The 20937-nt window shown below is 35.0% G+C and overlaps 1 protein-coding gene across 1 annotated transcript; it reads left to right on the forward strand.

The window, feature by feature from the left end:
- The first annotated feature begins 277 nt into the window (after positions 1-277).
- Positions 278-14968, forward strand: LOC123534062 (sulfotransferase 1E1-like). The gene is made up of 7 exons (XM_053520135.1): positions 278-390; positions 862-1056; positions 5683-5839; positions 7376-7539; positions 12144-12247; positions 13347-13524; positions 13775-14968. The coding sequence occupies exons 2-7, from the start codon at positions 876-878 to the stop codon at positions 13912-13914; spliced, it is 924 nt and encodes a 307-aa protein (XP_053376110.1). The 5' UTR covers positions 278-390; positions 862-875; the 3' UTR covers positions 13915-14968.
- The last annotated feature ends 5969 nt before the right edge of the window (positions 14969-20937 follow it).

The following is a 20937-nucleotide window of genomic DNA, read 5'->3' on the forward strand; positions in this document are numbered from 1 at the left end:
CTGTTCCGTTTTATAGTTCTTAGTAAAGACAGCAATTGATAGAAATGAACAAATATCATAAAATGGGTTATTTCGAAGCTCAAACTGCTGTCATATTCTGTAAATCTCATTCTCTGCTCAGGACTACTTCCTCCTTCCTGATTTTCCCACCTTACACCCTATATTTCTTATTACATAATATATTTGAATGAGTCGTTGTGTGCTATACAAAATATTATGCACAAACATGCATTATCTAAACGGGTGAGTCATACAATCACACATACACAGTACAGATACAAAATCAGGTCAAACTTACACGCATTAGGGTGATAACCTTTCAAACGATATCTGGAGCTTATTAAAACGCTGTTAATTTTTTACTCTACTTAGAATCCTCCATAGATAAAGGTACATATTTGTTTTCATTTAATTCGTAAACAACACGTTTTCTGCTATTTTTAGTGTTTGATTATTGTCACTTAAACCTTATAGTTATATAGATACTCACGTCGCATTATCAGTATACAATACAACACATTAACTTTACAAATTTTGTATGCCTGATAACACACGGTGACAGGTGCATCATGACATGTTTTGGATGTACTATTAAATAAACACCGGCGTAAATAAAAACAAATTATTATGACTGAATTTATAAAAGGTCTGTGTTTGAAGAACTACTAATACAGAGCAGATAAACATACAAAACGTACATAGTGACAATCATTTGGCGCGTCGAAAATAAAGATTTTCTCTTAAATCAGTAACAAAACTGTAAAGGTTTCTTACATTCGTATAAACTAACGTTCGGTCTTTGCCTAAGATGAGTAAGGGCGAAATAGAAACGTTTCTATATCTGCCCGAGATCTATTTCAGCTTTCAGGACTACAATGGCGGAAGTTATTCTTACAGACGCTGACGGGAACACGTTAAGGTCTGGTATAGATGTTGGGGGAATTATTACACCTGATCCATATTTGGATCCTGTGAGAAATAAACTCATTTACGACGATCTTCAAAATTTCAAGTTTAGGGACGACGATATCATGTTGTGTACATTCCTGAAATCCGGTAAGTAATGAGTATGTCAGTACTTTTCCCACTTAGCTGGACATACCTCTAGACGAACCAAACACTATCATGATAATGTTTAAATCGTATACTAGTAGTTTTGTCGATAAAAATAATAAAAAAAACTAGAAAATGCTTTTGTAAAAAAGCGCATGTCTCCCCCAATGCAAAGTCCTATAGGCAAGAAGTCAATAGGGGTCAGGAGCGGAAGTCAAAGAGATACTGATGGTTGGCTGCAATAGGGATCATCTACTTGGCATGTCCAGTCATCCCGCTAAATTTCAACACTCTTGGCCTAGTGGTTCTCAAGTCACTGTTCAGGCTCTTGTGACCTTGACCTTTGAGCAAGTGACCTCAAAATCAATAGGGGTCATCTACTCTGCATGTCCAATCATCTTATTAAGTTTCAACATTGTAGGTCAAGTGGTTCTCAAGTTATTTCCAAAAAATGATTTTACATTAACAGGCCACTGTGACCTTGACCTTTAATTGACTGACCCCAAATTCAATAGGGGTCATCTACTCTGCATGTTCAATCATCCTATGAAGTTTCAACATTCTGGGTCAAGTGGTTCTCAAGTTATTGATCGGAACTGGTTATCAATGTTCAGGCCCCTGTGACCTTGACCTTTAACGGAGTGATCCCAAAAACAATAGGGGTCATTTACTCTGCATGAGCAATCATCCTATGAAGTTTCAACATTCTGGGTCGAGAGGTTCTCAAGTTATTGATTGGAAATGGTTTTCCATGTTCAGTCCCCTGTGGCATTGACCTTTAACAGAGTGACCCCACAATCGTTAGGAGTCATCTACTCTGCATGACCAATCATCCTATGAAGTTTCATCATTCTGGGTCAAGTGGTTCTCAAGTTACTGACCGGAAATGGTTTTCAATGTTCAGGCCCCTGTGACCTTGACCTTCAATGGAGTGACCCCAAAATCGATAGAGGTCATCTATTTTGCATGTACAATCATCCTATGAAGTTTCAACATTCTGGGTCAGGTGGTTCTCTAGTTATTGATCGGAAATGGTTTTCCATGTTCAGGCCCCTGTGACCTTGACCTTTGATAAAGTGACCCCAAAATCAATAGGGGTCATCTGCTCTTTATGACCAATCATCCTATGAAGTTTCAACATTCTGGGTCAAGTGGTTCTCTAGTTATTGATCGGAAATGGTTTTTTCAATGTTCAGGCCCCTGTGACTTGACCTTTGTCGGAGTGACCCCAAAATCAATAGGGGTCATCTACTCTTCATGATCAATCATCCTATGAAGTTTCCACATTCTGGGTCAAGTGGTTCTCTAGTTATTGATCGGAAATGGTTTTCAATGTTCAGGCCCCTGTGACCTTGACCTTTAATGGAGTGACCCCAAAATCAATAGGGGTCATCTGCTCTTTATGACCAATCATCCTATGAAGTTTCAACATTCTGGGTCAAGTGGTTCTCTAGTTATTGATCGGAAATGGTTTTCAATGTTCAGGCCCCTGTGACCTTGACCTTTGAGGAGTGACCCCAAAATCAGTAGGGGTCATCTACTCTTCACGACCAATCATCGTTTGAAGTTTCAACATTCTGGGTCAAGTGGTTCTCTAGTTATTGATCGGAAATGGTTTTCAATGTTCAGGCCCCTGTGACCTTGACCTTTGACAGAGTGACCCCAAAAACAATAGGGGTCGTCTACTCCAGCAGCCCTACAACCCTATAAAGTTTGAAGGTTCTAGGTCAAATGGTTCTCAGGTTATTGCTCGGAAATGAAGTGTGACGTACGTACGGACGGACGGACGGAAGGACGGACGGACAGGGCAAAAACAATATGTTTCCTGGGGGAGACATAATAAATCATATACGGGTGGTATACATGTTGATATTTTATTAATGAAAGATACAAACAACCTTAAGGTACTTCCGCCATCTTGAATTTAGAGTGACCTTCATTTGAAGTGTGAAAATATAGTGAACAAAAACTTTCAAATGCAGCTGTTCCAGAATATAAAAACAGCTCAGTTTGCAAGACCTGAACTAAAAGTAGCTGTATAAAAAGTAACACTAAAATTTGGAAATAAACAAAGAACATATTTTACCTGTATTTCTCCAAATTTTTGGTTAGATTTATAAATCCTTTCAAAATACTTTATTAAAAATTCATGAATGGCAAAAGTTAGTTCAAAGTTTCAATTAGTGCATAGGAGAATTGTCTTGCTGAATAGAACTAAACTTATTACAAAATCTGTTTTCAAACCTGACCACCTCATGTATTAAAAATAAATCTGTACATATTGCTATTTTCAGCATACATAAAAGTAGTGCAATGTGCGGACAATGATTTTTGTACGTATGGTGTACCAAACTGCCTAAAATTGTAAGACAAGTCTCAGACTTAATGTGAACAAGATTTGGCAACGATCCAAAATTCTTTTCAAGGATTGTGCAAGTATAAGAAAGGTTTAATTTATTATAGTGGAATTTATGTACTTACGCGCTACTTATCTCACGGAAAATTGGGTGGAAATGGAATTTTCGGCACTTCCTGCGGTAACTACCGAAATTACTTGACGTAGCTTTCTCACTCATACGTGATTGTATATTTATAAATCATAAAAACAATCGAAATATTTGCTTTATCACGATATATGCAAATATTTTTATATCTTGAAACATTAGGCCAGTAGACTAGTAATATTCGTACACAGCATAATCTCATAAACACTTCTTTAATGTATGTTCTCTGAAATGAACAAATAACTGGCTCAACTGAGACACCATACTTTAAAGTAAATTCAGTTTATTCACCACGAGGTTCAAAATGCACGGGAGTCTCGTGATAATACATGCCTTTAATTTCACATGGTTGAAGTGTAAACAAATAGTTAAACTTGCTTCGTTTTATTTCTCACGGAAAAGATCGGACGGTTTTTTATATTGGAATAATTATAGAACATTTATGCATTTAAAGTTGAAAGTTGATTGTTTTCTACAGGACGTAAAACTGAAACAAGTAAGCACTTTTACTTTTTCAGCAATGTTCCTCAGGTGAACTTTGACATTGTTTACGAAGAGAAATCAGTTTTGTGTCATCTTGAAATGCGTTGTTCGGCTGAAACGTATAGTTCCCGGAAAAGATCTAAAATGGTTTATTTTGGGGATTTTTGTTTTATTTATAAATTCAACACAATGTGTAATATTTCCAGTTTTTGAAAATGACTGAAATTCAACTTTATTTTAGAAAAAGTTTCGATCTTTCAGTAAAATTTTGTCAGCGGATGCTTACAAATTTTAAGTGAAACGGCTTTCTTGTCCGATGGAGGTGTGTAAAGCGAAAAACTCTCATTACACATTGCGTTTATTCTTTAAATGTGAAGGATCGGTAACAGATTAAGGAGATCGGACAGTGAAAAACTATACTAAATGGATATCTCTAACCATGAATAAGGAGACATACATATTTCAGTAAGGAAATCTCAGGTAAAAGAACAGTCATATATTTTATTCCTTGAAATAAACATGGCGGCGAAATATTTTAGAAAAACTGTGCACGTGTTTTGCGCATTAGAATGTTTAACGACATTTTCTTGAAAAAGTAACGCTCGTGTGCACTATTTTGGCATTTCTTTGATTTGAAAATAAATGTTTTATAGCAATTTAGGTTGCATACGATACCGAAATTTTGCACCAAAAATGTTCAATCATCTTCTTCCAAAGCACTGTGGAGATAGGGTTCAGCGTAGCTTTCATGCTCGCAAGTTTACCTACAGATATATCTTTTCAATTTTTATCATATATTTTTTGTGTCCTTTTATTTCGAAAGCTGTTTCGAGGGTTCTGATTTTTCACATGGATTTCTAATTTCAATTTGCGGAAATACCTTAATCGCTACTGTGTTCTGTAATTTCTACTGCCTGACAGTTGCAATAATTAGCTTTTCTATATGTACATTGCACACAGTAAACTATTCACTTATTTAAGCTAGGTCAACAAAAGACGGGGAAGTTTTAAAAATAACAGAACAAGTAAAAATGTGTACGTCCTAAACGTTGGGTCTTCAGTAAGAAATGCACATGCATACTTCATTACCCTTATACTTTTTATATTATCTTTTTGTACGAATCTGTTATAATGGTACAAAAATGAGATTTAGAACATTATCTGCAAATATTATGAAACCAGCAGAGTTTTACTAATATTACGTCACTGGAATTACATTACGAAAGTGCATCTTAGAAAAACTTTTATTTTTAACTTGACTGAAAATAGAACCATTCCTGAAATCTCGTAACAATATCAAAACAATGAAGGCGAGCCCAATCATATATTGCTCAATGCAGATAGTTTGTAGATTCTACGTTCTTTCTATGGTTACCGAAGAGTTAAGAACGTACAGTCATCTTTTACCTCCAAACAAAACGACAATACAAAGGACACTGATCGTACGTGCATTATAGATCAACGTACTTGCTCAGGAAGGTAGAAAAATGTCAGGAAGTAAGAGAATAATCAAAATTATATAAAGTATTATTATAAAAAAAAAATACACTTTACGCGTAATTTCTACCATGCCTACACCAAGTTCTTCAAAAGGCAACACTTCTAATTAAACCACTGCTGAATATTTATTTTGAATTTACAGGCACACACTGGATGTATGAAATACTTAGCATGATTAATAACAGATCATCTGAGAGGATAAAAAGTTTCAAGTTCATGTCTATGATTGAGTGCCAGACTCAGGAGTATATTGATACATTACAGTCACCTCGTGTTCTTAATTCTCACGTAAGACCAAGGTATTTTAGCCAGCTACTTTTTAATTATTTATAGCAATACTTAATGTGAAGAACCTTTTTCGGCTTAATGCCAAGGGTGATATCGTTTATCACCATGAATTTGAACGTCTGTTTAGTTTTTTTAGCACCGACCTTTGTGGCGAATTGTAAAATCTCTTCCCTCTGATCGCTGTGTTCAAAACATTTCTTCGGGTTTCAACAATTGCCATTTAGTAACTTACAAAAGAACTTCTCATAGATATAGGTAAAAAGCATACTAGCATTCCGTGATTGATTTTAAGTCATGACACAGAAAAGAGCAAACCGTAAAGTTGTTTCCAATATATATATATATAATTGCTTTAAGGACGCTCGCTACAGTTTCGTATTTTTTTTCTCAGTAATAGATTTTGATGAAATGTTTTGTATTAAAAGATCATGTTAAGGTGTATTTAAAAATGAAATAAAAATACTAGGTCACCAGCTTTGTTTCAATTTAATTTACCCCTAGATATGGTGCTATTTTTAAACATTTTTCAAAATTTCTGTAATCCTAAAATATCTTTCAGTAAAGTACAATAAACAGCATAAATTTGATTATCTAAGCATTTTTATAACGGAAAACAATACATCTATTTGAAACATGCTCAGAGAAATCAAAAGAACATGATTTTGTAAAGAAAGGAATATTTGTTCAGCAGACCCAAGGGCTATTTTTGCCTATTTTTGTCAGTTTTAAGTAGGTACTTCTGCTTTTTTATCGAGTTTCACATAATAGAATTTAATCAAACTCTGCACATACCTTTGGTTATGTCTACCTAATCTAAAACAAAAAGAAAATTGATAGGTCACCATATTAGATTTCGCTTAAATCAAATTACAACGAGGTAGGATGTTGCGGGCATTTATACAACGCAGGTTGGTACGAAATACTCTTTCAGTACTTGAGCAAATGACTTAGAAATATATATATATATAATTATCAAACGGCAGATTTCTTAATAAGCGGATTTTAAGGTATTTCTGAAGCATTTTGATGGCATAGAACGATGAAAGTCTCCGCCCTTTTTTTTTTACAAAACCTGTAGTTTACGAATGTACGGTACGGGTACGGTACATGATTAGAAACAGCTGTGACTCAATGCAGAGTTTGAGCGCTGGTATAAATAAAAGACTCCAGTATATGTCGGATTGAAGCAGTTTGAACTAAAAGTACTTTAAATGTGTATATTTTGTAACCATGGTGATACTTACCTTAACCTTTAGTCAGTATATTATACATTTTGTACATTAAATGCATGCGAACATACAATAATTTGCCGTACGCGACATTAGATAATCACTTCCGGGCATGCGCAGAAGACCGCACCAAGTCTGCAGTGAGCTACACCGAAACCAAATTGGCACGGTGTTGGGGTAAATATCGACCCGTCCGGAAAAAGTGTAGCGAGTGCCTTTAAGAAATAACGAGCACGTTAGGTCATTATCTGTCCAGGAAGATGCACGTGGGATAACAACCTTGCTTAATCTCTGAAACAAATATCATCATCTTTTCAGTTTACTTCCCAAGGGCCTCGGCCAAAGGAAAATAAAAACGATTCTGTGTCTTCGTAACCCAAAGGATATCGCAGTTTCATTATATCATCATATAGTTGGATTGCGACATTATGGATATACAGGGACATTTGACGCCTGGTTACCACTGTATTTGGAAGGCAAATGTAAGATAGAATTTTATTTTCCGATTTATCTCTTTCTTGAGGAAACTAACGCAATTATATGACATTCATATAACTTACACAGTTATTTTACAGGGGTGCCAAAGCTTCTGAGAAGTAACATTTACTTTGTCTAATTCTTCTTACGAATTTTAAAACGTTGTTTGTGCACCACCTCTGCTGTAAACGGCATAGATACCATTTGTTTAGGCATTGTTTTGTGTGCGATAATTAAAACAAAATCTGACGTGTTATATAGTTGCAAACCAAAATGTCAAAACATCTGTTTATGTAGTGTAAGCTAAAACAGGCGTACTAAGGTAGCAGATGCCAGTTTTTGGACTTTTCGCAAGCCGGCTGGAGACCGTCTTCCTTCCATTCAGCACTAAACCAAGAGATTTGAAAGAAATAAAGCATATAGTTATCATGTATTTGTATGCTTTCTTAAAATCCATTAGAAATATTTGCCATTTATAAGACTCTGTAGTCCATACGTAGGTAATAGGGAAACATAGGTTCGCGAAAATATGGACCAATTTTCTAACATATTACCATATTTGGCCTGGTGGCAAAAAGTTAGGGGAAAAACAGGAGTCCAACAATGCACAGTGCCTTGCACACAAACCTCTTCCGTACCTATTCTGCATAAAAAAATCTGTCAACCGATTACTATTTTTTAGGACTCCATACTGAATTAGGCCTCTGTTGTTTTGACATTTGCACATACAACCAGCAATCAACATTCGCAGTTTCGCATCTACCCAACTTCAGGACACTAATTCCGTTAAGGTCAGCTGAATGCTGGTCAAAAGTGTTTTTTAAAATGTCCATTCCACAGCACCAAAGCACAAAATCCGCATTGAATATCATTTTGAATGTAAACAGGACCTTCAGTTTTGACACTTACCTTTATTTTAAGATTTTGACCCCGGCCAATTCGCATCTAAGGCTGGAAACTACCAACTGCTACCTTAATAGAATGCTAAATTTAAAGAAACGCTTGAAAGCTCTTTGAAAGGTTATATGCTCATACAAAAGCTTTTGAACAATGTCGGTTTTTCTGTTATATTCACAATTGTTTTAAAGGTTTAATTAGTGCAGTTACATATCCAAAGCAAATGTATTAGATAACTTGCAGGTGGCCAAACTATTGTAATGTCTATCTGTGTTTGATGTTAACTTTAAAGTGTTAAAGGGAACTAATTTAAAGCCGATAACAACATTTCAACATTATGTCGACTGAAAAGCATTGCGTAACGAAATGTTTAGGTGAATGTATTAGATTAACTACTGATAAAAAATATAAGCAGTACATTAAGTAATAGAAAGAGCATTGAAACTCGAGGGTAAACGATTTGTACGAGGGGGCGTAGCCCCCGAGTATAAATCGTTTACCCGAGAGTTTTGATGTTCTTTCTGTTTTGTATCATAGCCAATAGCGTAGTTCAGTAGGCGTTTTCCTTGCCATATACAGTAGTTCAATGAGTGTTTATAATCCTTGCTTTACAAATGTGTAAACCCCAGGTAAATTAAACCAATACAAGAGCAGAAAATTAATACGATACAGTTTGCTGTCTGATGGGTCAGACACACCGGCATTTAGAGTTAATATGCACTTGATCAGTAAAGGTGAATATTTACTTATGACAAAATGGACCACGGGCTCGATGCAATTTTGAGTCAGGTGGCAGAAACCGCGGAAAAAACCCACTATGAGTTACTAAATGAAAGTAGTGACAATTTATTTTTATCTCAAGTACCTCTGGATTGTTACGATATTAAACAGGATAATAACATTGCTGAAGCTTCCTTTGATCTTGGATTAGACTTTCTGTTCGAGACTGAACAAAATGCAGTATCTGACGACAGCGCGTTGCTAAAAAATCACAGAGTTTGGAAATGAAATGCGAAAGTGATTATGATCTACACTAGTCGCAAAGTTTTCGAAACCTGGCGACAACACCGTGATTCGAATAACATACCAGAACTTCATTCTATGGACAAATCAGTGTTGTCATATTGGTTAATACGTTTCGTAATGGAAATAAAAAACCAAAAAGGAGAGGACTACCCCCCGAAATCTTTGTATCTTGTCATGTGTGGACTTTTAAGGCATTTACGCGAGCATGGAGTGCACGACATGAACTTTCTTGATAAAAACAATACCGCATTTGCTGAATTTTATTCTGTACTGGATAGTAAAATGAAAAATCTGCTAGATCAAGGCCTTTGCACTGACACAAAACAAGCCGATCCAATTTCTGGTGATGACGAAAACAAATTATGGGAGTCCGGTGTTTTTGGCCTGAAAGACTCTAAAACTTTGCAGCTGACTGTGTTTTTTTATGCATGCAAGTTGTTTGGCTTATAAGGTCGTGATGAACACCGTGGTCTTCAATGTGACCAGTTTGAAATTGGTGAAGATAGTGAAGGACGATTCGTACGATTCATTGGCAGAGGATCTAAAACCTACTATGGTGGACTAGGCCAGATGTCTATAAATAACAAAGATATAAAACACTACTGTACACCAGGTATGCAAATTTTTATTGAGCCTTCTACAATATTTAAACAATTTTACGCATTGCTTAAACACTCGGCTGAATTATTTTATGTTGATTTATTAAGTCAGCCTACTTCTTGCATTACCGTTCAATTCCTTGTCATTTATGCACATTTAAAAGCATATTTGAGCCGCGCCATGAGAAAAACAACATAGTGGTTTTGCGACCATGATGGATCCAGACCAGCCTGCGCATACGCGGATCCATGCTGTTCGCTAACGGTTTTTTTATTAATTGCAATAGGCTTTGAAAGTGAACAGTGTGGATCCTGGCCAGACTGCGCGGATGCGCAGGCTAGTCTGGATCCACGCTGGTCGCAAAACCACTATGTTGGTTTTCACATGGCGCGGCTCATTTTACCATTTTAAGACCTAGGGATGTAAAAACACTTCGACTTGGTGGGCAGGGGTGGATCCAGGAAAGTTCTCCTTGGGAAGGGGATTCCTACCAAATTCTACCTGCGTGGATCCCTCTGAACCCCGCTGGAACCGCCAGAGTCTGGAAACTGGTTGGACCAGACTAGTGATAGGAATTTAATTATTGCAACCCCAGTAATTCATTGACCATAAACTATAAAATGTCACTCTCTAGGCTAATTTTGTTTTTAATTCACAGGTCCACGCTGCATGGCCACGCATTTTGAAACGTATATAAATGCCGTAGGTAACGACGGTGATTTCTACAAAAGGCCTCTTCCTGCTATGCCTGGAAACTCGAACCGGTATGGACATCAGCCAGTCGGTGTGAACACTCTCACTAAATTCATGAAAGAAATAAGTCAGAGGGGATCTTTGAAAGGTGTATATTCCAATCATAGTGGGAAACGAACATGTGCAACCAGCATGTACGAAGCTGGTATAGACGAGCAGGATATTATGGACAGGACAGGTCATAGATCTGTTACTGCTGTCAGAAAGTATAAACGATTGAACGATAAAATCCGTAAAAAGGTGTCCAATGTACTGGACCCAAATTCTGACGTCAGCTTATCCATGTCGAAAAGGAACGAGCAAAGTGACGATGACAAAGAAATTAATCTTAAAAACTCGCCGTGCCATAAGAAACAAAAAGTTCGAAATGCTCTGTCGGAAATTACAACGAAATCTGGAGTAGTTAATTTTAGTGGATGCACTTTCAATTTTTAACATGCTTGATGTGTTGAAATACATTTTTAATCTTGAAAACTCGCCGTGCCATAAGAGTCGGAATGTTCAAATTGTACTGTTTGAAATTACAACGAAATCTGGAGTAGTTAATTTTAGTGGATGCACTTTCAGTTTTTAACATGCTTGATGTGTTGAAATAAATTTTTAATCTTAAAAACTCACCGTGGCAGAAGAGACGAAAAGTTCGAAATGTACTGTCTGAAATTACAATCAAATGTGGAGTAGTTAACTTTTAATAGTGTATGCACTTTTTTAACATGTTAAAATTTGATGTGTTGAAATAAAAGTATTTCATTATTTTCAGCCTTTTCAGTCTTTGCCAGTGAAGCTGTGCAATAACTAGAGTGCAGGTATCTGATACCCGCACTGTTAGTTACCTCACTCTATTCAATTGAAAACTGAAACCACGCCTCTTTGATAGTTTGGTATACGATTTAACCTCTGAAAGTTTTATACTGAAAAGTCCCTAGGCTATGATACAATATAACTAACGGATTTGTTTTATTTTGTGTATCACATTGTTATAACGTCACATGCTTATAACGTCACTGCTGAATCATACCTACGTACATTCGCTCGTTCTGAATTTCAAAGAAGTTAAATATGTTTAGAACTCCGCACACAAGCTTATAATTATGTTTCTAAGATTTTATGTTGTTTTCGTAAAGCTGAAATATTGAATATATAAACGGCATATCATGGATTAGAAGTACACTCTATTTTACAATCGAAGAAAGTGAAATGCAACTGCCAAGTATATTTGGTTGACCTATATGTTTAAATAAAACATGTTTCGGGACGAGTTAGAATGAAATCTTGATTCTAAAAATGTAAAAGGTTTGATACGAAAATAATCTTTTTGAAATGTTTACGATAGTGGAGGACGGAAGATATACGGACTACTTGCTGGAGTGGGAGAAAGCAATAACTGAAGGTATGGACTTTCCACTGCACCTGATGTTTTATGAGGACCTTAAACTGGTGAGAATAAGATTATAACTTTGTTCGTACCTTACAGAGCCGTGTTATCAAACGCTGTATTGTTCGTTACAGTGGGACATTCAGCTTTAGGTTTAACACCCAAAAGAAATTACACATACAGCAGATATTACGTATTCGTGGCTTTAATGAGACAATATGTTCATTTATGTATTTCCACGGGCCAATGTACCATTTTCTGATTAATCTGAAATGTACTTTGAACAAATACAAGTTTTTTTTTGCTTTGTTATTGTTACTTTACTAACCCGTTCAAGTAAATATTGAACTGTAGGCTCCTAATCGTATAAGACAATGCACTTAAATGCAGATGTTACTCTTTCATAATATTTATGCATACTTATAGAGAAAAACTTAAAATTCTCTTTCAAAGACCCTGTTGTTGTAACATCAATTGTAATTGTATTGTAAAATCAAACATGATCGCTTGAATAAAATGTTCACAGTGTTTACGTATCTATTTTCTCGCGACAATTTATACAAGCTCAACATGATATTTATCAAAGGAAGCTTTACAATACCTTGCAATTAATTGTAGATACAGGGCGTCAGCTCGAGTGGTTAAATATAAAACATCTAATCAAGTCACTGGAATATACTGATGAAAATAATTTTGAACTTGTATTAAATAAAACATAAACTTAACATAATAACAAATAGCAAACTCAATATCTATATAACAAAATTAATTTATTTATCATTCTTTTCCAATTGTTCTTTGTGGGTACGAAATAAAGTATAGCCAAATTCTTTGTATTTTACATTTTTTTTATTCTATGTGCTTTAATCATTTGTAGCATTTGTACAGACTTATCATCTACAGTTAACTAGAGCGCATGAGAATAGATATTTTCATTACATATTACATACAATCATACAATCAGTTAGTTAGATCGTGTTCAATTGATTCATAAAAAAACAATTAAAACTTCGGGAACCTGTTACTTTCTGTTTGGTAGCTGAACCCATTACCTTGATAAGTTCTAACAAATTTCGCGTACTCTTTTAATTACTTTTTTAAATATATCATGTATAAACTTACTGTCAATGAAGACTTTTATCACATATATTTTTGTTACAGGACACTGAAAATGAACTTAACAAGTTGCTGAAATTTCTAGATATTGAGTTAGATATGACCCTGAAAAACAGCATTATAGATGCCTGCAGCTTTGAGAAAATGACTAAAGAGAAAGAACTTGTGTCAAAGGAATTAAGTGAAAAGATAATAAGAGGAGGATTTAACTTTTTTCGAAAAGGTATTCTATCCTATAGGGTCTGATTTGAATTGTTGTCATGATATCTGGTACATTTCAATTAATACATTTTACTTTATCATAAAACTTATCTTGAAAAATGAACTATTAACTAATGAATAACATTATGCGTCGAACCTAAAGTCAGTTTTCATTCTCGAGAAAAATTCCGTATACTAATGAACATTGCCGTAAGAAATTAAGTGTCTGTCAGGTACTAAGTTTCAAAATTTGTGGTGCTTTATTTTTTCAGGTAAAATAGGCGATTGGAAGAATTTGTTCACAGTTGCACAAAACAAAATGTTTGATGAAATTTGGAATAAGCAAATGAACAATTCCACAATGTTCAATTTTCTGTATACGCCACCAAGCCCAAGTGTGAAGAACTGTTAATTCTAATATTTGCTCCACTATTACACAGCAACATTTTGAGAAATTAAAAACCTACCTTTAGGTGTATTTCTATTAAATATGTCATCTGATTTAGTTCTGGAATTATCTTTTGTTGTTCTTAATCCTAAGACTTGTGCAAATAGCAAAGAGGTTATCAGAAATGTTCTTATCTACCTTTTGCATGTTCAAAGACTGTCAGAAGTAGAAATCAATAGAGAAAACTGTGCAATCCAACTCATAAACGTTTAAAAATGTGCTTAAACCAGATTCCAATGTTTATCAAATATTGTGAAACTGTATTTGTTAAATTTAAGTGTAATACAAATGTATGAGGGCCAGGCCCCAATTTTACGAAAAAACTTAAGTAATTGCTTAGCTAAGTCTGTAATTTTAAATGCTTGTTTTTGCCCTTTATGCACCTTCAATGTTCATTTTTTCATCTATATCACACCCGTATATGACTATTTCATAGATCGAAACACAATAATTCTGAATTTTACAGAAAATGAAGTATAAAAATAAGAAATATACCTAAATAAATACTTAAGTTCGTTATATCGTGCTTAAATAGAAATATCATATTTGCGTGACTGAAATAAGTATTGCAAACAAATACTACTAACCATAGTTTAATTAAGCTATATATACATTGGTATAGAAAAAATCAACATTAAATAACAATAGCTAAAGCAATAGCATGATTTTAAAATAACAGACTTAACTAAGTAATTACTTAAGTTTTTTCGTGAAATTGGGGCCAGCTAAATGTGCTCGTTTTTCAAGTTCAAGACTAACGCAACAGGTAAAGTTATATTTTACAAGTTGCATGAGAGTTTATGTTAATAATAAATTTTGAGTACATCACTCATTTCATGTATTGCTACTGCCTCTGTGAAATTACTGACAAAATACTTTCTGCATTATGAAACAACAGCTGCATGCGTGAATTTATTCATTCTATTTCTTAATCGATGTACAAGTCATTCATTCTTCCTTGCAAAAGAAATCGGGACTGTTCTGTGTGTCTTACAGAAATAAATCAATTATAAGAGTATATATGTTTGTTTAATTCAACAGACATTTGTATTGTTTTGAAAATATGACATATTGTAATACATAATACATAATGTATCCACCTGCAAAACCAGTGTTACAGTAATAGCTGTTTGAAAGTTCACAAAAAGAGTAGCTCATCCAAGATTTTTTAGTAAAGACATTTTAAACCCACAAGCGAATGATATGTCCTCAGTGACTGTGAGACTTGCTGTTCCTCGTCCTGACCGCGGGAAGCAAGAGGTTGAACGTATTCGGAAGAGCCTCACACTTGCTTTGATAAATGAAGACTATCCTCCGGAAACATGGACTCATGTCTATATAGATGGATCAGTCACATGCGCCATCAAAGATGGAGGAGCAGGAGTTTTTATTCAATACTCATCTTTCAAAAGATAAACACTACATGCAGCAACAGGAAAGCACTGCAGCAATTACAAGGCAGCGACTGAAGCACTCATGAAGGCCGTCTGAATGGTTGAAGACTCGGCAGAAGAAAGCTCCTCAGTCGTCTTTCTCACAGATGTACTGTCTAGAATCTATGATCAACAAAAAAGCTCTGCAGCTAGCCATATTATGGACTTACAGGCAATTAAGAGACAGACCAACTAGCGTAGCTAGGAGCTCAATCAGAACAACCAACAACACTTGTGAGCTACAAAGAGAAAGTCACTATCATCAAGGCACTAACGAGTCCAAGGATTGGGGAAGATGCTTTTCATCTCCTTAATCGGTCTGAACAAGTGATGCTGGTCAGGCTTCGCACAGGGCACACCAATCTCAATGCTCACATGTATACGAAATACAGACTGGCACCATCACCAACTTGTCCATGTGGTGAGGAAGATCAGACTATGGAGCATATTCTTCAGAGATGTAAAAGGCATGATAAGAAGCGAGCTGCGACTTGGCCGATAGATGGCTCAGTCCACCAGAAACTGTATGGAGGCTTGGTGATATGCGGAAAACCACAAGTTTCATCGAGGCTACTGGTCTGATGGTGTAGAAGAAGAAGAATCCAAAATTTAAATTCATACTTATCAATTTAAATTATCTTTTTTTTAAACTGAGATATATCATGAATAGTGTACTTTAGGTTCAATTGATTCATTAATGAATGTTATAAAAGGCTTTATTGCTTGTACATGTATATTGCATATAAACATTAGTACTAATGAATGCCAGATATCATGTGCATAAATCATCTAAGATAATTTCCTATGTAACTCATTTGCCCATAATTGAGAGATGAAAGGCATTTAATAGATATACTGTTCTGAGTTTCAGTTTAACAAATTAATTACAATAAACACTAAATAATATTTTACTTTGTCGATTAACACTATCATTAGTTTCTGATAATAGAGGCAAATTGCATACAAAAAGGATAGAAAGTTGGATTATATTTTAGAATACAGTTCGTTTTAATGCGTCTAACATACCATTAATTTGCACATCTATATACAGTATAACCTGGATAATTTGCACATCTATATACAGTCTAACCTGGATCCATACTACTCCCTTACTTACAACAGTGAGGCCATATCGCATATTAATATTAGAATTGTCGTGACATTTCTTTTTACTTTGCTTAGGAAAATACTTTTATAGAATTATTTTATGTTACCCTACAGTTTTCTACTTTTAATTAAACGAATGAAAACGAATTTAGTTAGAGTAATTCAGTTGAATAGTTTACGTTCTTTTCTATGAAATGAAAATCTTTCTACTTGTTACATTACCGTAAGAAAAGACAAAATACAAACCGCTGAAAAAGTACAATGTTGTCTGCCGTATTCTCCCAACAGTCTGTCAATTCACGGCAGTGACGTCTTAGATTCAGTATTTTACAGCAGCTTTCCGTATCACTCAGTCCAACTGATGCATTCAATGTATTACATATGCCTATATCAAAAGCCGTGTGTAACTTCCGGCGGTAAAACAATTTGCCATAATCTTGTCTGGACACGAATAGACAAATGCATTTAAATAAATATTCCATCAAGTTCCAGCAACATCTTCCATTAGCAAAATTTTAACTGATGTGATTATTAAAATTAAACATTTCTTTTGAATATTAAATTTTCTTTAACGCTGACCACAGTTCTCAACGTAAATTGTTTTCAATCAGTATATCGAATGCTGAGTCTTTATAAATTTCTGCTTTTTTTTGTTGTGAATTTCATTTATGTACGAGATTTATACGATTATCTGAAAAACAATCTTAATTGTTCAAGTATCTAATAAGGCTTGCAGACGTAAAACCGAATGAAGGTATATGAAACGGCCTTTGTATTTTATAAAGTGTGCACGTTTAGCCAATTGTCCAATTTAACATAGTAACTATATTGTCAATACCGTGAATGTGCTTGTAGTAGGAAATTGTGGTGTCTTTGAATTTTCGGCAAAATAACAAGTCTAAATATTCTATTTTTGCTCTAATATCCTCAAGTATACCTGATAAAAGAGTACAAACGAATACTAATATGTTTTGAAACAGAAAGAACCTAACATATGTTACTTGAAATGAACATAATACAATAAGACAATGACTCAATCGGGAATCGTTACGGTCTATTAGCTTGCCCAGAAATTATCGTTTGTATCAATTCAAATGTAGATTTTGGAATAAAAACAATACTGCCCGCACTTCTACTGATGTGCAGGACGTTGCTGTTTGGTCATGTTATGTGGACGCTTATTACGCACAACGAAAATGTGTATTCTTCCAGAAAATCCGGATTCAGGCGTTCTGCCGGAAGACCACATGTTTTAATTCGATAGTATATCTCATTCGGTATACAGAGTGATCGATCCTGATTTTTGTATCTTCGCGACGATAATTGGTAAGATCGATTCCCTATTATTGCTATACGCTGCGAGAGCTTAATGTTTCGAGAAACACATAAATTTCTACCTCTACCCAGCAACTTCCTAAGTGAAATTATCTTTGAGGAGAAAACAAAAATGTTTGTTGAAAGTCATAGACAGAAGCTCTTGCAAATTTAATTAACATTTCCTTAGAATTTCATTTAAGGTGAAATAGCGCTTTGTAAATTTTTACAACCCGCATATGATTTTGATACCATATTAAAGTAGAAGTTACCCTAGGCATGAATGTGTATCTGTTTTCTTGGTCATTAGTGAAACTTTTTAGCTATGACGTCGCAAACATTAACATGCACGTCTGTTTTGACGCCGTGTTAAAAAGTGATAAAAAAATCGGTTTACTTTCTCTCATTTCTTTATTTTTCAATTTACGGTAATGAAACTTACATCTTTATGTGTGTTTTACAAAGGTATACGGCGCTGGACAGTATTTGTCACTTTTGTTTTCAAAACAATGGAGAAAAATGATGAAAAACGACATTCTCAAAATTTTAGTTTTATTAAAGAAAATCGCACACGCGTTTAATTAACGGGAAAACGGCTCGAAATGATTTTTCCAAAATTTTATATATTCAAGATAAAATTATGTTCGATAAAATCTAAAGAAATTTAGAACTTTTACCATCTAGTATACTTTTTAATTACGGAATTTGTCCCCTATCCGACGAACAAAAGGTGACGTCAAAGTGCTCTCTTAGATACAACGCGGGTATGGTATAATATAATATTCTATATAAAAAGGCATGCATACTCTGAATATTGCCGTATAAATGTACTTCATTTTTTCTCAAGTCTTAATTATTTTATGATAAAAATATTTCACGAATTAATTTAATAACAATTCTGTTTCCAGATCTTGTTAAATCTGACATAAATGTGCCGTCATATAGACAATCGATGTGTCATTTATAAATATACTAATTTTTCATTTTTTATGAAAGGAAGTTTTTGAAAATTTTAATAGCTGAAGAACGTAAAAGCTGAAAAACATTAAAGAAGGATCTCGAGCCCGTCCGTTCGCTCAATAGGGAGAGCGCAGATCTACGGATCGTGGGTTTATGAGTTCGAGCCCTGAGCGAGGCATACGTTCTCCGTGACGATATGATAAAAGACAGTGCCTGAAATAATTCGTCCTCCACCTCTGATTCAGGAAAGGAAGTTGGCAGTTACTTAGCGGAGAACATGTTTGTACTGGTACAGAATCCAGGAAGACTGGTTTGGTCAACTGCCCGCAGTTATATAACTGAAATACTGTTGAAAAAACCAAGACAAACCAATAAAAGAAGAATCTCATGACTACAGTGAGGTCACACGAACATGTGACATAACAGATTCACTCAAGTGTAGTGATAAAGACAATGTCTCCTACAGGAAGACTTTTCCGCGGGTATTTTTTTCTAAAATGTAGTAGTGTTTGACAATTACTTGTTTTCCTTTAAAATTATAATACCTTTGCTAGTAACTAAAGTAAGAGTTCGTGCTTTATTTTTTTGTTTATCAGAGATGTCGCAGTTTTGATCATTTCAGTTTCAATTCACGCATATTATTACATTGATAAATAAAATTAAGACGTAGGCGTACATGTGTGATTAAAAAAACATTACCTAGCGGATGTTAATACTACGGTGGTATGTTATGGACATGCATCTTTTTTTTATAGATTAAATTATTTTGCGCGTACGACATCTTATCTCGTGGTCACGACATCTTATCTTATGCTCTCAACAACTTATCTCGTGTGCAAGAAATATTATCTGGAGCGCACGACATTTTGGCATTTTAAAACTAGCTTGGCGCATCGGCCTAAACTAGTCTCATTACTATACTGCTAAAACCGGAAACCGCTTCCAAAATGATAAAAATGAAATTGCTACATAATAAATTATAATATATATAAGAAATTAGCCGCTGTGCCATTCAGTTATTTCGCCTATCTGATTATCACCACCCCTCCAACCACACGCCTCCCTCCACCCCTAACAAAAAAAAATATTTAAAAAGAAAAAAGGAAACGTCGTATCAAGTTTTGTCCCCAACGAAATATTACTACTCTATCCCCACTTACCTGAACCCCACCCCACACCCTTCAATCTATCGGTGAGTTCAACAGTGAGACGATGTGTAACTTTAAAATAACAAATTTTTTTCAGGTCATATAAATACAGGGAAATATTCATGCGTGCATGCGTGCGTGCGTACGTCCGTCCGTCTGTATATCCGGCTATTTTTTGTCCAGATCATAACTTCATCGTATTTTTTTTTAAATACCTTATGCTTTACTCAGTGAGATCGATTCTCGCTAGCAAACATAGGACCTCTATCTGTAAGGTAAATGTCACACTTGACTGATAGGTTAGACAAAGGTTGTGCTCACAAAAGTCATCACACTGAGGCAAGCATGTAACATTTTCACGATGTGGAGCAACAAAATTAAACTGACGTCACACTGACATAATTTTAGTCATATAGCGGCTTTCCAGCTTTTGATGATGGAGGAGACCCCATGTTGCCGTTTGTGCATTATTCAAGGGAAGAGATAAGATGCCATGCTCAGGAGACTATATGCCCGCACGAGATAAAATCTCGAACACACAAGATCAGATGTCACGCGCTCGATATAAGACGTTGTGGGCTCGAGATAAAATGATTTAATCTAAAATATATGTCTTTTTCCTAAATATAACATCGCATAATACAGTACTGGATCCTTAAAATATTAACATTGTAAAGTTCGATCTTGTTTGTAGACAGAGATTTTCTATAAAAAAGAATAAAGACATTAAAAGTGTCAACATTCGAATTATTTGCAACTCTTTCCAATAGCATGTAATGCTTAAATTGGCACATTGACGTGACCGTGAGCAGTATATACACGCAATATTAACTGAGAAAGTCGGAAAAAGTGCTAGTGTAACAAACAGGTCAAAAATAATGAACTCATTGTCATCATATGTTGATAGGAAATGAAAATGTACTTTAGCAAATACAATTTTGGTTTCTGCGCTATTGAATGTGCACATATACGAGTAGCATTTCATTTCTAAATTTCGTATTTCTTTAAACTCCCGAGTTGTTGAA

The sequence above is a fragment of the Mercenaria mercenaria genome, chromosome 12 (assembly GCF_021730395.1).
Source record: "Mercenaria mercenaria strain notata chromosome 12, MADL_Memer_1, whole genome shotgun sequence".
NCBI lineage: Eukaryota > Metazoa > Mollusca > Bivalvia > Venerida > Veneridae > Mercenaria > Mercenaria mercenaria.